This window comes from Amblyraja radiata, chromosome 1 (assembly GCF_010909765.2).
Source record: "Amblyraja radiata isolate CabotCenter1 chromosome 1, sAmbRad1.1.pri, whole genome shotgun sequence".
Classification (NCBI taxonomy): Eukaryota; Metazoa; Chordata; class Chondrichthyes; order Rajiformes; family Rajidae; genus Amblyraja; species Amblyraja radiata.
The window spans coordinates 147,123,720-147,139,288 of NC_045956.1; the positions used below are offsets into that span (position 1 = coordinate 147,123,720).

General features: G+C 38.9%; 1 protein-coding gene across 1 annotated transcript in view; it reads right to left on the reverse strand.

Annotated features, from left to right (window-relative positions):
* Window positions 1-353: 353 nt before the first annotated feature.
* Window positions 354-15,569, reverse strand: part of fam219a (family with sequence similarity 219 member A) — a 39,434-nt gene continuing 24,218 nt past the window's right edge. The window contains exons 3-5 of the mRNA XM_033032308.1: window positions 13,047-13,127; window positions 10,400-10,454; window positions 354-5,437 (exon numbers count right to left, since the gene is read on the reverse strand). Of these exons, the coding sequence (XP_032888199.1) occupies window positions 5,282-5,437; window positions 10,400-10,454; window positions 13,047-13,127 (292 nt within the window). The 3' untranslated portion in view covers window positions 354-5,281. The remainder of the gene's footprint in view (window positions 5,438-10,399; window positions 10,455-13,046; window positions 13,128-15,569) is intronic.

Here is a 15,569-nt window from a genome sequence, read left to right on the forward strand (position 1 = left end):
ATTTGGCCTTTCAAATTGTTGCTTCTTTAAGAATTAATATCAGATAATTTGTTGCCATTTTTAAGAAACAAATAAATACAGACACACAACTTTGGCTGTGCTGCGCCACATTTCTGCCTAATGTTGAATAAAGAGTTTTTGTTTAAACATACACACACACACACACATATATATATAAACACACGCACACACACTCATATATATATATATATAACAAACAATTGAAAATCTGAAATAAACAGAACACCGGTGACACAGAATATTCATCAATTGCTGAAAAGGGAATGGACAGATTGAAAGGCAAATATTGAGACCTCAACAATACCACAGCCCCCCCCCCCCCCCCCCCCCCCCCCCCTTTCACATGCTGAAGGATTGTTGGGTAACTGGAAACTTTAATTTTGGCACAATTAAATTGTCCATTAATTAAATGATATAACATAATTTCAAATTAAAATATCAAAGAGTATTAATTACAGCATGGAACATTATTGCACTTTGCTATGTTTAGTGGAGTTGTCTTACAACAGGTACAAAAAACCAATCATGGTCCTGCACACTAAAATCTGTGGAAGGTACACATTTCCCCTGTTAACCTGATTTAATTTTGCATATTCTTGCCTTTGGTAAATCTGGAAGTAGCATAGTTAACATTAGAGTCCAAAAACAAAATGATGATTTTAAATTTGGGAGTACATAGTTATACATTTTTAAATTGTGAATTTTATTTAAACCTGCACATATTTTCAATATTGTAGGAATTGCACACTTTTATTTTAAATAGATAAGTCTGTGGTTTGAAACAACTTAATTATTTCAAATTTCCCGTTGAATGTTCAACTTAATATTTTAAAGAAAAAAGGGTGGAAACATGCCTAATCCAGAAGACTGGGGGGGGGGGGGGGGGGAGAAAGGAGATTTCATAGGAGCATGAGGTGTAACCTATTTTATTTTACACATAGGGTGGGAGGTATATAGACCAAGCTGGCGGAGGTGGTGGTTAAGGCAAGTATTATCACAACATTAAATAAATATTTGCAGGTGCATGGATAGGATAGGTTTAGACGAATATGGACCAAACGCAGGCAGGTGGGACTAGTGTAGATCCATCTGTTGGTCATAAGGGAAGGTTAGGGAGATAAGGACATTTCCCATGCAGGCAGAGTAGCTGAAGGTGCTTTCACTGAGAAGTGGGCAAAGGGACAAAGGCGAAGGAACAAGGCATCAATTCGAGGGCAGAGAGGCCCCAAGGATATGACGTGCCTGGGAATAACTAAATCATAAAATGAGGATGAAACGGTATATTGGAGAACCCACATAAATCAGTGAATAGGGGATGGGAATGTGACCAAAACCTTTGACGGGGAAATGGACAATACACTTATTTGGGTAAATTAACCTTTTGGAGAGCATGAGAGACAGGAGAACACAGAATTGAACAGGGCTGGACGATGTATCGTTTTGATAGATCTCTTGGAGAATGTTGAAATTAGCACAGAAGATAACTATGAAATTATCCAAAGTACAGTTCAAATCTGGAATGATGGTTGAGTGGTAGCAACTTAATAAAGGACTGAAGTATAATGAGCACAAAACAATATAGAAAAGGAGTAAAGAAAGTAGATTTGGGACTGGAGCATAAAGTTTAAACATGCTGAAGAATAGATAAAGCATGAAACTATGTGAAGCAGTTATAGCGAAGACCAAGAGTGCTGGTATTAATAAGATGGTAATTTGTTGTCATTAATTCTGTATATCCAGCACATAGGAAGGATGCTTGAAAAGTGAAAGCTTTGCCAGAGGGGGAAAAAAGTAGGTTTCCATATATTAAAAAGTTTAGAAAGTGATGTGTTAGCATTATGAACTAGAATGCAGATAATATGACTAATTAATTTTAATGCACTATGTACAAAACGCTTGTTGTGGAAACAATGGGAAAGCAGATTCCAGAACAGGTTTTGAAAATTAAAGATATCTGAAATGCACATAAAAAATAATAAATATAAAAGGGCAACTAAATAATACTAATCAATACCTCGTTGATGTCTGTCACATGTATGGCTATAGTTCGCCTTACAGATGGAATATCACAAAGAGAATTATGGCAAAATTAAACTTATTTTCATACAAAGAATATTGAACTCAAAATGTTTCACTGCAGCATTGATAAGGATAATAGATAAGGAAATGAACATGCAGTTGAAAAGACAATGTAAAAATGGATGTATAAAAAGGGCAACAGGTCTGAAGCCAGGTTCCAACCTAAAACATAATCTGTCCATTCCCTCCACAGCCTGAACATCACAGTGATTTTCTCAAGATTTTAGCATCTGCAGTTCCTTGCATCTCTAACAGCACAAGTTTAGTGTTTTACAAACTTTAATTTTGCACAATAAGACTAATATTCCATTCTGTTGCAATTTTTTATGAATTTTAAGAGAAAAGGATAATCTGATAGGGAAAGCCTCTTAATTATAAAATATTAATCTGTTAATAACAAGGCTTGCATTTTCAGAATTTCTGTCATTTCAGATTTTCAATGTGCATTTATGTTTTGCAACAAAATAGAACATTTCTTAACGGTAAGATTAATTTGAAATGGTCAAATTTACATTGCAAAGATAAACAAAGTGCTCCTCAAATATTAATTGATATTTCAATAAGATCACAAGACTAAACAAAAATCCAACATATAGTGAACATTTATATATTAAAATGAGTGTGTGCAACAGGATCATATTTATTGGAATAAGGTGCTCTGTTAACCTGAAGCTTTAATGAAGAGCAGCAGCTGCCTGGAAGGCATAGATCAAATAATTTAGACAAATCTGTTTGCATGGAAATATTAGCGCAGAACACGTGCATACCAGAACATTTACAATACAACATTGTGATATTGAAACAATTAGCATAATTCATTTCTCAGAAATATCTTGAAAGGGGGAGGTGGGGTGAGGGAAAGACATTTATCAATAATCTCCATTTGATCCACTGGGACAACATCCAAAATATAGATAACTTCTCTAAACTGCCTAATAATTTGGACAAATTGTATTGGCTTACATATAATAAAACCTTAGTTCAAATGTATCAAAGTTTCTTTATTCTAGTGTTAACATCAACTCAGAATTTCTCTTTGCACTAGTATCTACCCAAGCTGGGCAGAGCACATTATTCCTCTAATTTTGGTCCAACTCAAAATACAGAGGCAATATGGATAAAATATATTAACGCTTAGTTTTTTTAAAGTACATATACATAAATATATTAAAGTGGTTAGCAACCATGAGCTTTAAGAAATACTTTAGACTAGGTTCACTGCTTAAATATGTCATTCCTTATTCTGATTGAAGTACCTGCACTGAAGAAATGTGAAATGTAAACTCTTGTAAAATGTAAAATTAGGAATCTTTACCTTTTATGCCATGGTTCATAAAACTTATACCAGAATAGCGCTAAAGTTTTAACAGCGGGGATGTATGATCATCTTGTCGGGACAGATTTTAATTTACTTTCATTGCAAACGTTTGGACTTGTTCAGGCTGGTCAAATAAAGTGGGTTGGTAAGGGAACATGTTAAATAAGTGAATATGACTTCTATCACCCAAACCACGTTGAAAGTCCACAAAGCTGCCACAAACCTACATCTGTGCACATCTCATTTTCAAGAGTAGACTGGGAACCTTCAAGTTATACATTTTTCCTCAATAGAGAATTACAGTCATAAAGCACAGGCCCTTTGTTTCAACTCATCCATCTTGAACATATTCTGCAATGATTAGAACCTAACCAGCCTAGTGCAAGCTTACTTTATCACTGAACTGTTGGTTATAAACAACCGGAATACAAGATCTAAACCAGATTCCAGGTAAATATTCCCAGAATTCTAAGAAATAAAAGCTTAAGTAACTGGCAAATAACTATAACCAACCATCCCTGTAATTTTTATTATCTTCTTACATGCAGAAATAAAAAAAAATACACCCCAGCATGATTTCCCTAATCCTGTATCTACACTGCCTTTTGCACCTTTACCCATTTTTCTTTATATTTACAAGTAAACCAGCAATAAATCATTCACTTAACAGATTTTATCACGACAATTTTAACTGAAAGGCTAAAACTTTTTTTTTAGTTTATTCAATTTTGGGATTTGGGCATTATTGACAAGCCATCATTTACTTCCCATTGCTACCTGCCTGTGAAAAAGTGTTGGGCCACCTTCATGAGCCACTGTAGCCCTTGTGGAGAAGGTAGTTTCACATGCTGCTAGATATGTTGTTCCAGGATTTAGACCTACTGATGAAACAACAGTGATACATTCCACCCCATCCCATTTCGAGTTAGAACGATATGTAATTAGGAGGTAAACATACACGTAGTGTTCCCATGCGCCTGAATATCTTGTCCTCAGAGGTCATGGCTTGGCAGGTGCTGTTACAACTTGTCACCTCTAAACAGCATTACGCACAACCACCTGCCTTCCACTCCAATATCCTGCTGACAAATCAAATATGTTCTATAACATTATATGTCCCCTGCACCTATAAAGTGTTTTGCATGTACCTTCCTTGCATGATATTTTTCTGTGAATGAGTGACCCACCAACAGAAATAAAATCTCCATTATTTCATTATATTGCGGAAAAAAAGGTTTAAAAACAAATATGATTTAATGTTTACAGTAGCAGTCAAAAAAATGAGTGCACCATAAAAATAAAAAAAATTCTGGTTTTACCCTTGAAAACCCGGGTAAAGCATTGTAAAATCTTCAACAAATGAGATCTATTGTTTTCGAATTCTGAATGTTAATGTAAAAGTCATAAACCTGAAATAGAGGCAATGTGATTGTTTAAAAAAAAGGTTGACCAGTTTTCAGTTCAATATCACTGGCTTCAAATAGAATGGTAAGCATGAAGTAATGCCCTTCAAATAACAAAGTTATTTTAGTAGACACAAGAACAGTTGGATTTTGCTTTCCATTCTTGACAGAGCTTTTAATCATGCTGCAGCATTGTTCCATTTCTTCCCTCCCCCCACCTTTGGCCTGAAGCAGGGACAAAACAAATATAATCTGGGTTACACGATACAATTACCGCCGAGCATTAGGATTAATTGTTACCTTCTATTACACACAAATTCAACACTGCATTCACATCCACTTATGAATGCCAAAATGATGGTCTGCTCTTTTTTGAAACACGGACACAAAGTGCATGTCCTACCATAGGAGGAAGCAATGGCTGTTATTTTTACGATTAAAGTGGAACGTGCCAGTCACATTATTGAACATTGCAGGTGGTGGAAGTGGCCTGGCAGCACATGCAGGTAGGGTTCACTGATTTGGGGGGAATAAGATCCAAGTCTTCATCATCCGGAATCTCATCTAACCGATACCCATCTTTTAGGAGTTGGATATTCAAGTCTTGGTTAATCTGCTGCAGAGACAAAAGAGTCATGAACTTGGTTGGGATTTTCTTGTGTATTCCGAAATACTATACCTTTTATGATATGTAACTAAACTAACAAACAATATGTACTAGAAAGCTATTTAGTTAAAACAAAAGGATTAATTTATTGTCTACTATGCAGCTAAGGTAGTGATATTGCATTCACAAATAAAATAAACAATGCTTAAAGTATCTTTTCTTCACATAGTGCCTAAACGTGGGAGAGCAATGAAGCTACATAATGAAGAGCAAATCAACAATCTGAAATTGATGCTATGTAAACATGACTGACAAATCAGAAATGTTGCATGTGAAGAAAGATTCCCATGAGAAAACATAAACCCAAACTGTTAAGAGAAACTCAGCGGGTCAGACAGTATCCATAGAAGGAAATGGACAGATTAGGACCTTTCTTTAGACTGATGACCCATTTCTTCTCTGTCCACTTCTTTCCAGGGTACTTAAGGAAGTGGCTCTAGAAATCGTGGATGCATTGGTGATCATTTTCCAATGTTCTATAGATTCAGGATCAGTTCCTGTGGATTGTAGGGTAGCTAACGATCTCACACTTTTTAAGAAAGGCGGGAGAGAGAAAACGGAATTATAAACCAGTTAGCCTAACATCGGTGGTGGGGAATATGCTGGAATCAATTATAAAAAATGAAATAGCAGCACATTTGGATAGCAGTAACAGGATCGGTCCGAGTCAGCATGGATTTACGAAGGGGAAATCATGCTTGACTAATCCTCTGGAATCTTTTGAGGATGTAACCAGGAAAATGGACAAGGGAGAGCCAGCGGATGTAGCGTACCCGGACTTTCAGAAAGCCTTTGATAAGGTCCCACGTAGGACAAAATTAGAGCACATGGTATTAGGGATAGGGTATTGACGTGGATAGAAAATTGGTTGGCAGACAGGAAACAATGAGTAGGGATTAACGGATCCCTTTCAGAATGTCAGGCAGTGACAAGTGGGGTACCGCAAGGCTCGGTGCTGGGACTGCAGCTATTTACAATATACAACAATGATTTAGACGAAGGGATTCAAAGTAACATTAGCAAATGTGCAGATGACACAAAGCTGGGTGGTAGTGTGAACTGTGAGGAAGATGCTAGGAGGATGCAGGTGACTTGGACAGGTTGGGTGAGTGGGCAGATGCATGGCAGATGCAGTTTAATGTGGATAAATGTGAGGTTATCCACTTTGGTGGCAAAAACAGGAATGCAGATTATTATCTGAATGGTATCAAGTTGGGAAAAGGGAAAGTACAAAGAGATATGGGGGTTCTTGTTCACCATTCACTGAAGGTAAGCATGCTAATACAGCAGGCAGTAAAGAAAGCTAATGGCATGTTGGCCTTCAGAACAAGAGGAGTTGAGAACAGAAGCAAAGAGGTCCTTCTGCAGATGTACAGGGCTCTACTAAGACCACACGTGCAGTATTGTGTGCAGTTGTGGTCTCCAAATGTGAGGAAGCACATTCTTGCTATTGAGGGAGTACAACGTAGGTTCACAAGGTTAATTCCCGGGATGGCGGGACTGTCATATGTTGATAGAATGGAGCGGCGGGGCATGTATACTCTGGAATTTAGAAGAATGAGAGGGGATCTTATTGAAACATATAAGATTATTAAGGGATTGGACACGCTAGACAGGAAACATGTCCCCGATGTTGGGGGAGTCCAGAACCGGAGGCCACAGTTTAAGAATAAGGGGTAGGCCATTAGGAACGGAGACGAAAAACTTTTTCACCCAGAGAGTTGTGAATCTGTGGAATTCTCTGCCTCAGAAGGCAGTGGAGGCCAATTCTCTGGAGAGAGTTAGATCTAAAAGAGTTAGATCTCTTAAAGTTAGCAGAGTCAGGGGATACGATGAGAAGGCAGGAATGGGGTACTGAATGTGGATGATCAGCCATGATCACAGTGAATGGCGGTGCTGGCTCGACGGGCCGAATGGCCTACTCCTGCACCTATGTCTATTGTATTTCTAAAGTAAACTAAACTAGTGGAAAATTTATTTTGGGAAAGGAACATTCTGTTTTTCAACGAAATAAATACCCAACACACTATTTCCTATTTGCAAAGGCTTTCTAACACTTCGCAACGTGGAAGGTGGAGCACTTCTGCATTTACATCTATGTCCTGGTGTCCCTGACAAATGGACTTCATGTTTTCATAGCCATTCTGAATATTATTTCTCAATTTTGAATGACCAGAGATTCTTTTGAATTTGTGTGAAACTTGCACTTTTCTTGAGGGGGCTTTGAGTGCATGATATTTCAGGAGTCCAGTATCAGACTTGCAAAAATTGTAGCTTGCCCCCCATCAGGGACAACTGTGTGCAAATAGACTCCGTGCTGTGGATAATGGCCTGGGAGACGATGCTGACATTGGTTCACATCATATCACTGGAAATGGTGGATTTTTCAGAGACCTCTTCAATGCCTTGTGGTACAGGCTGTAGAAGTCCAAAAGTTAGAAGCATATGAGAAAAGCAGGAATTACTGCTGCCCAATCAGCTTTGTGCTGTGTTTGAGGACACTTGCTGAAGACTATAGAAAATGTCATCATTGATGACTGTCGAGATATGGGACGCAGCCTATGTTTTCTAGTTTCTTCCTGGCTCCATATGTGCCTTCAGAGGCAGGTTCTAGACTAGGGCTTTATTATGTGTAGTAGAGAAGGGCGCAGCATAGTGATGCAGCGGTGGAGTTGCTGCATCGGTGGGTCTCCACCAACTTCTAAGTTAGGAATGCACAATATTGGCTTTCCCAGTGTCCCAAAAACTAAATTTAAAAAAAAAAACTGTGTTGAAGGTAAATGTTTACAATTTCAGAAATAAAACATTTGAAAAATGGTTTCTATTAACAATGCAACACAGCAGCAGAAACCCGGTGCTGTCTGTACGGAGTTTGTAAGTTCTCCCTGTGACTGGGTGGCAGTGTGAACTGTGAGGAGGATGCTATGAGAATGCAGGGTGACTTGGACAGGTTGGGGGAGTGGGCAGATGCATGGCAGATGAAGTTTAATGCAGATAAATATGAGGTTATCCACTTTGGCAGCAAAAACAGGAAGGCAGATTACTATCTAAATGGCGTCAAGTTGGGAAAAGGGGAAGTACAACGGGATCTGGGGGTCCTTGTACATCAGTCTATGAAAGTAAGTATGCAGGTACAGCAGGCAGTGAAGAAAGCGAATGGCATGTTGGCCTTTATAACAAGAGGAGTCGAATATAGGAGCAAAGAGGTCCTTCTGCAGTTGTACAGAGCACTAGTGAGACCACATCTGGAGTATTGTGTGCAGTTTTGGTCCCCTAATTTGAGGAAGGACATTCTTGCTATTGAGGGAGTGCAGCGTAGGTTTACAAGGTTAATTCCCGGGATGGCGGGACTGTCATATGCTGAGAGAATGGAGCAGCTGGGCTTGTACACTCTGGAGTTTAGAAGGATGAGAGGGCATCTCATTGAAACATATAAGATTGTTAAGGGCTTGGACATGCTAGAGGCAGGAAACATGTTCCCGATGTTGGGGGAGTCCAGAACCAGGGGCCACAGTTTAAGAATAAGGATTAAGCCATTTAGAACGGAGACGAGGAAACACTTTTTCTCACAGAGAGTGGTGATTCTGTGAAATTCTCTGCCTCAGAGGGCGGTGGAGGCAGGTTCTCTGGATGCTTTCAAGAGAGAGCTAGATAGGGCTCTTAAAAATAGCGGTCAGGGGATATGGGGAGAAGGCAGGAACGGGGTACTGATTGGGGATGATCAGCCATGATCACATTGAATGGCGGTGCTGGCTCAAAGGGCCAAATGGCCTGCTCCTGCACCTACTGTCTATTGTCTATTGACTGCGTGGTTTATCTTGGAAGTGCTGGTGCAGGATTACTAAAAGTTAATCTGCAAGTCGAATCGGTAAAAAAGAAAGCAAACGCAATGCTAGCATTTACTTCATGAGGGCTTGTATACAAAAGCAGGGATGTAATCCTGAGGCTCCATACGGCACTGGTCAGGCCGTGTTTGGAATATTGTGATCAATTTTGGGCACCATATCTGAGGGAGGATGTGCTGGCTTTGGAGAGGGTCCAGATAAGATTTACAAGAATAATCCCAGGAATGAGTAGGTTAACATATGATGAGCGTTTGACGGCATTGGGCCTGTACTCACTGGAGTTTAGAAGAATGGCGGGGGGGTCTCATTGAAATGTACAGAATAGTGAAAGGCTTGGATAGAGTGGATGTGGAGAGGATGTTTCCACTAGTGGGAGAGTTTAGGACTAGAGGTCATAGCCTCAGAATTAAAGGACTTTCAGGAAAGAGATGAGTTGGAATTTCTTTAGAAAAAGAGTGGTGAATCTGTGGAATTCTTTGTCACAGAAGGCTGTTGAGGCCAAGTCAGTGGATATATTTAAGGCAGAGATAGATAGATTATTGATTAGTACGGGTGTCAGATAGTTATGGGTAGAAGGTAGGAAAATGGGGTTAGGAGGAAGAGAAAGATCAGCCATGATTGAATGGCAAAGTAGACTTGATGGGCCGAATGGCCTAATTCTGCTCCTATCACTTAGGATCTCTGGGTGCTCTTGTTTCCTCCCACACACCAAAGACAACTGGTTTGTAGGTTAATTGACTTCGATAAATTTGTAAATTGTCCCTTATCTGTTGGATAGTGCCAGTATTGCTGGTAACTGCTGGCTGGCAGACTCGGTGGGCCGAAAATCCTGTTTCCGTGCTGTATCTCTAAAGTTTAAATCTAAAGCAGGTTTGTTTGAGCCTTTGCTTTGCAGAATTTCACAATTCAGTGAATGAGTTAACAAAGATTACAGCCTGTACAACAACGGAGATAGTCTCAAAGATTAAACTAGAAACACAAGGATGAAATTTAGCAGAATTTATTGGTAATTACTTTTGTTAACATTTACCTTTCAATGAAATGATCGGTCATTACAATAACTCACCTCAGCTGAAGAATAGCCTGACGAAGAATACCGTGACACATCAAAGTCATCATCACTGCAATTACATAGAAATAAGCAAATTTATGTTTTCAAAAATGTAATTATTTCCTAAATATATATTTTCGTTCAGCAGCTTATCTTTAAGGCAAATAGTTACACAGAGACCAGTTTGATTTTTAAAAGCAACATTACATAGACACATAGACAATAGGTGCAGGAGTATGCCATTCGGCCCTTGGAGCCAGCACCGCCAGTCAATGTGATCATGGCTGATCATCCACAATTAGTACTCCGTTCCTGCCTTCTCCCCATATCCCTTGATTCCGCTAGCCCCGAAGAGCGCGATCAAACTCTCTTTTGAATGCATCCAGTGAAACAGCCTCCACTGCCTTCTGAGGCAGAGAATTCCACAAATTCACAACTCTCTGGATGAAAACGTATTTCCTTATCTCAGTTCTAAATGGCCAACCCCTTATTCTTAAACTGTGGTCCCTGGTTCTGGACTCCCCCAATATCAGGAACACGTTTCCTACATCTAGCGTGTCCAATCCCGTAATAATTTTACATTACATAAAATAAATACAGACAAATACAGCTAGATGTCTTGAAATCTTAGCCAACAGTTTTATGAAGTTAAATTACTTTCATTAAAAAAACTGAATGCTATGTTCATTTTTATGTGGAAACATTTGAGACACTTCTTTTATTTTTATATTTATTTATTCTAAAAATAGCTTTTCAATTTAGAGCTTGCAAAGATTTTTAGAACAAAAAATTTAGCTATAGATATGAACATGACATTATTCAATTTAGTTTAGCGATACAGAGTGAGAATCGGCCCTTCAGCCCACCAAGTCCACGCTGACCAAAGATCAGCCATAAACTACACATTCGGGGCAATTTTACAGAATGCAACTAACATAGAAATCTGCACACCTTTGGAATGTAGGAGAAGACCTGAGCACCCAGAGAAAACCCAGCTGGCCAGAGGGAGAATATGCAAATTCCGTACAAAGCGCACCTGGAGTCAGGATGCAACCCGGGTCTCTGGTGCTGTAATCTCTACCGCTCTTCCCACTATGCCGTCCAAATTAATTAGCCATGATCTCAAAACCAAGGAGGACAAGCGGAGGGGGTTCTTGAGAGTAAAATGTAGGTACCTGAAGTCTTACACTACCCTGACTTTGAAATATAATCACTGGCCATGGCCACTGGGTCTAAATTCTGGAACTTCCTCTCCAACAGGATGGTGAAGGTACTTTCACCAGAAGAAATGCAGTGTTTCAAAGCAGCAGTTAGGAATGCAAAATATTGGCCTTCCCAGTGTCCCAAAAACTAAATTTAAAAAAATGTGTTGAAGGTAAATGTTTACAATTTCAGAAATAAACCATTTGAAAAATGGTTCCTATTAACAATGCAACACTTTGATAATGCGACCACTTGTACGAGGTAAGAAAAGGTAAAATACAGCCAGTTATATTGAAGGTGCTATAGATAACAATGACAAATGGCAATAATAGCAAACTTTTATGTTTGATCGAAATATATTTCCAATAATCAGTCTCTCTGAAGTTGAAACCAATTTATGATTCTTTAAAATAACTAATAAATCTATCCCTGGAATCAAGAAACTTGGCATAGTGGGAAATACCAGCATTGTGACAATGGCAGTGACCTTGGATGATGATTTTAAACTTATCAATGCTAAGTTGGAGGAAGTTGATTTGATGGATAGTTAACAGCTTCAGGTTCCTGGATGTGCATATCTTTGCAGTTCTGTCCTGGCCCCAGCAGATTGATGCACTCACCAATAAAGCTTATCTATGCTTTTATTTCCTTAGAAGACCGAGGAGATTTTGAATGTTGTTGAATACTCTATTGTACTTCTGCAGATATATTGTAGGGAGCATACTGATTGCATTACGACCTGGTTCGATAATTCGAACACTCAGGAATGGAGTCTGCAGAAAGTGCTGGACATTGCCTGGTCCATCATGGGTATTGACCTTCCCACCATCTAAGCGGTTTACAGGAAGCAATGCTTCAAAAAGGCAGCTAATATCAAAGACCCACACCACCCTGGCCACACTCTCACAACGTGACCACAAACCTGCTTCAAGAGCAATGTCTTCCCAACCATCATGCTCTTGGACCACACTGCACAACTGCAACCTTATCTCAGCAATGATCTACTATGGACTTTTGGAGCATTACAGATGATTTATTGTATTCTTGATATCTTGTTTATTATTTGTTGCATTATTGCTTAAAAGGCCCTGAAAAGCTGCAGCAAGCAAGAATTTTTTTGTTCTGTTCCCAGAATATGATACATTTGATCTCGAGGTTATAGTTTATTCAACACTAGATGTCAGATGAACACAGGCAACAAAAGGAATGAGGGATGTGATGGAGCGCAGTACTGGGCATTAGTAGCTCAGTTGGAATCTTGAGGCAGGGTCTCAACTTGAAACATCATCTATCCCTTTGCCTCTCCAAATGCTGCTCGACCCACTGACTTCCTCCAGCAGTTTGTTTTTTTACACCAGATTCCAGCAACCACAGTCCAATTAACGACAATAATAACAATGATGTTTTCTATTAAAATCTAATTTTAGCAAATGATCAAAAAATAGTGAATACAACATACCTATCGGTGTCCAGAGCAACCAAAGGCTTTTCATCCGGGCTTTGATCTAGGGAGGAATATCCTTTATTTGGTACAACCAACCTGCCAAAAATTACCACAGATTAGTTATTATAAACCTTTTTTTTTAAATATATATAACTGCAAAGGATTCCACATTGTTAACATGTCATCTAAAGTCCGGTATTCATGTAGCTGTTTTCAGCTCTTTCTGATTAATGCAAAACCATTCAATTTTAAATAAATATTTTGGTATTACTTGAAATTTATTTAATTTGCAGAACTATAGAAAAGAACACTTGGACCATATCTTCAAATGTTGAGAAAGATCCATGCAGCTATCCAAACTTCCAATACTTAGTCTTTAACTCAGCCAGCCTTGGCTCTTAAGTCCACAACCAAGAATTGTTTAAATGTGATGATTGTATCTGCCTTTCCTACCCTACCTGGGAACGAGTTACAGATTGCAAAATACCTTCAGGGTGAACAACATTTTTTTGTCATTTCCTCTTGAATCCTTCTATCATTTTAGAATTATACACACTGCTCTTTGATTCTTCTGCTAATGGAATCTGGTCATAGGGTCAAAAGGTCATAAGTGATAGGAGCTGAATTAGGCCATTCGGCCCATCGTCTACTCTGCCATTCAATCATGGCTGATCTATCTCTCCCTCCTAACCCCATTCTCCTGCCTTCTCCCTATAAACCCTGACACCCGTACTAATCAAGAATCTATCTATCTTTGCCTTAATAAGATCCATTGATTTGGCCTCCACAGCCTTCTGTGGCAAAGAATTCCACAGATTCGCCTAAAGAAATTCCTCCTCATCTCCTTCCAAAAGGAACATCCTTTAATTCTAAGGCTCTGACCTCTGATCCTAGACTCTCCCACTAGTGGAAACATCCGCTCCACATCTACTCTATCCAACCCTTTCACTATTCAGTAAGATTCAATGAGGGTTCCCCCTCATCCTTCTAAATGCCAATGAGTACAGGTCCAGTCAAACGCTCATCATATGTTAACCCACTCATTCCTGGAATCATTCTTGTAACCCTCTTCTGGACCCTCTCTGGAGTCAGCAGATCTCATCTTGGCTCCTCAATTTTATGCATTTCAATTAAATTTTGGCAACATCTTTGTAAGTGCAAACACATATTTTCTTTGTTACAATGATCAAAACTGTTAGTGATACTTAAGCTGTGATTGAACTACTTTGTAGAAATCCTGGCATTAAACCCCTGCTCTCATATTCTGTGATGGGCTACAAAGGGAAAGCATTCAGAATGCTTTTTATTATTCTTATTCTCCTGCCCTTCTCCTTTAAGAATCTGTGGATGTTATTCCAAGTTTCTTTTGTTCCTTCACACTCTTGACTGCACACTTATTTGGCTTATCACACCTCCCCAAAGGTATGGTCTTCAAGTAATTATAAAAGGTCTGAGGAATTTTCATTGATTTTACTAGTCTGCATGTCTTCACGCCTCCGTTGCCTTCCGAGTTTCCTTTTTAATTTCAATCGTATACTTTTAAAGGCTTTCTGCTGCATTATAATCTTAGTATCACAAATAAACTTCCCCTTTACATCTTGTCATCCAAGGTGCTCGAGATTTGGCAATCCCTTTTCTTTGTGGGACTGTCCTTAATAGCGCTTTGTAGCTATTAACAAGCTAATTTTTCTGAACTATTTTAGCCTGGTAAAATTGTCCTTACCCCAATTCAGAACCATTACTCCTAATTTATCGTTCTCTGCAACTATTTTTCTGTAACTGGTTGCATTATGGCCTGGTTTGGTAACTCGAATGCCCGGGAATGAAGGAGTTTACAAAAGATGTGGTGGACACCGCTCGGTCCATCATAGGTATTGACCTCCCCACCATTGAAGGGGAGTGTATCAAAGATGTTGCCTCAAAATGGCAGCCAGCAAAGACCATACCATCCTGGTCACATTCTCATTTCTCTCCTACCATCAGTAATGTATAGGAGTCTGAAAACTGTGACCACTGGTTTCAAGAATAGCTTCATTCCAACAACCATCAGGCTCTTGAACACTACATAACACTAACCAATGAACTCTGGACAGTCATGCATTGCCTTTGTTTTCTTTTAAACACGAGTATTGGGGTTATAAATTGATTTAATTTTTGTTTTGTTGTATATTTATTGTGTTGCAGATCTGTTATGCTGCTGCAAATAAGAAGTTAATCGTTCCTTGTTCGTACATAGGACAAATACTCGTCTCTTAACTATATTGTAAATCTAATCGAATAATAAACACTATCACAAAATTGTTCTCCAATGACAGCTTCATTTTCTAAAATGTGTGTAAATACTTTTCACCCATGTTATTACATGGAGTATAAATGGGCCCAATCATTACCGCATTAATTGTATTATGTGAAAGTTACTGGTTGAGGCATAAAACAAGATTTCACTGTTACTTTGGTTTTGATGAAAATGACAGGGAAAGCAAAGGACAAAGGTCACAATTTTATTATCCTTGTACAATTGTGCAGTACAAATATTTA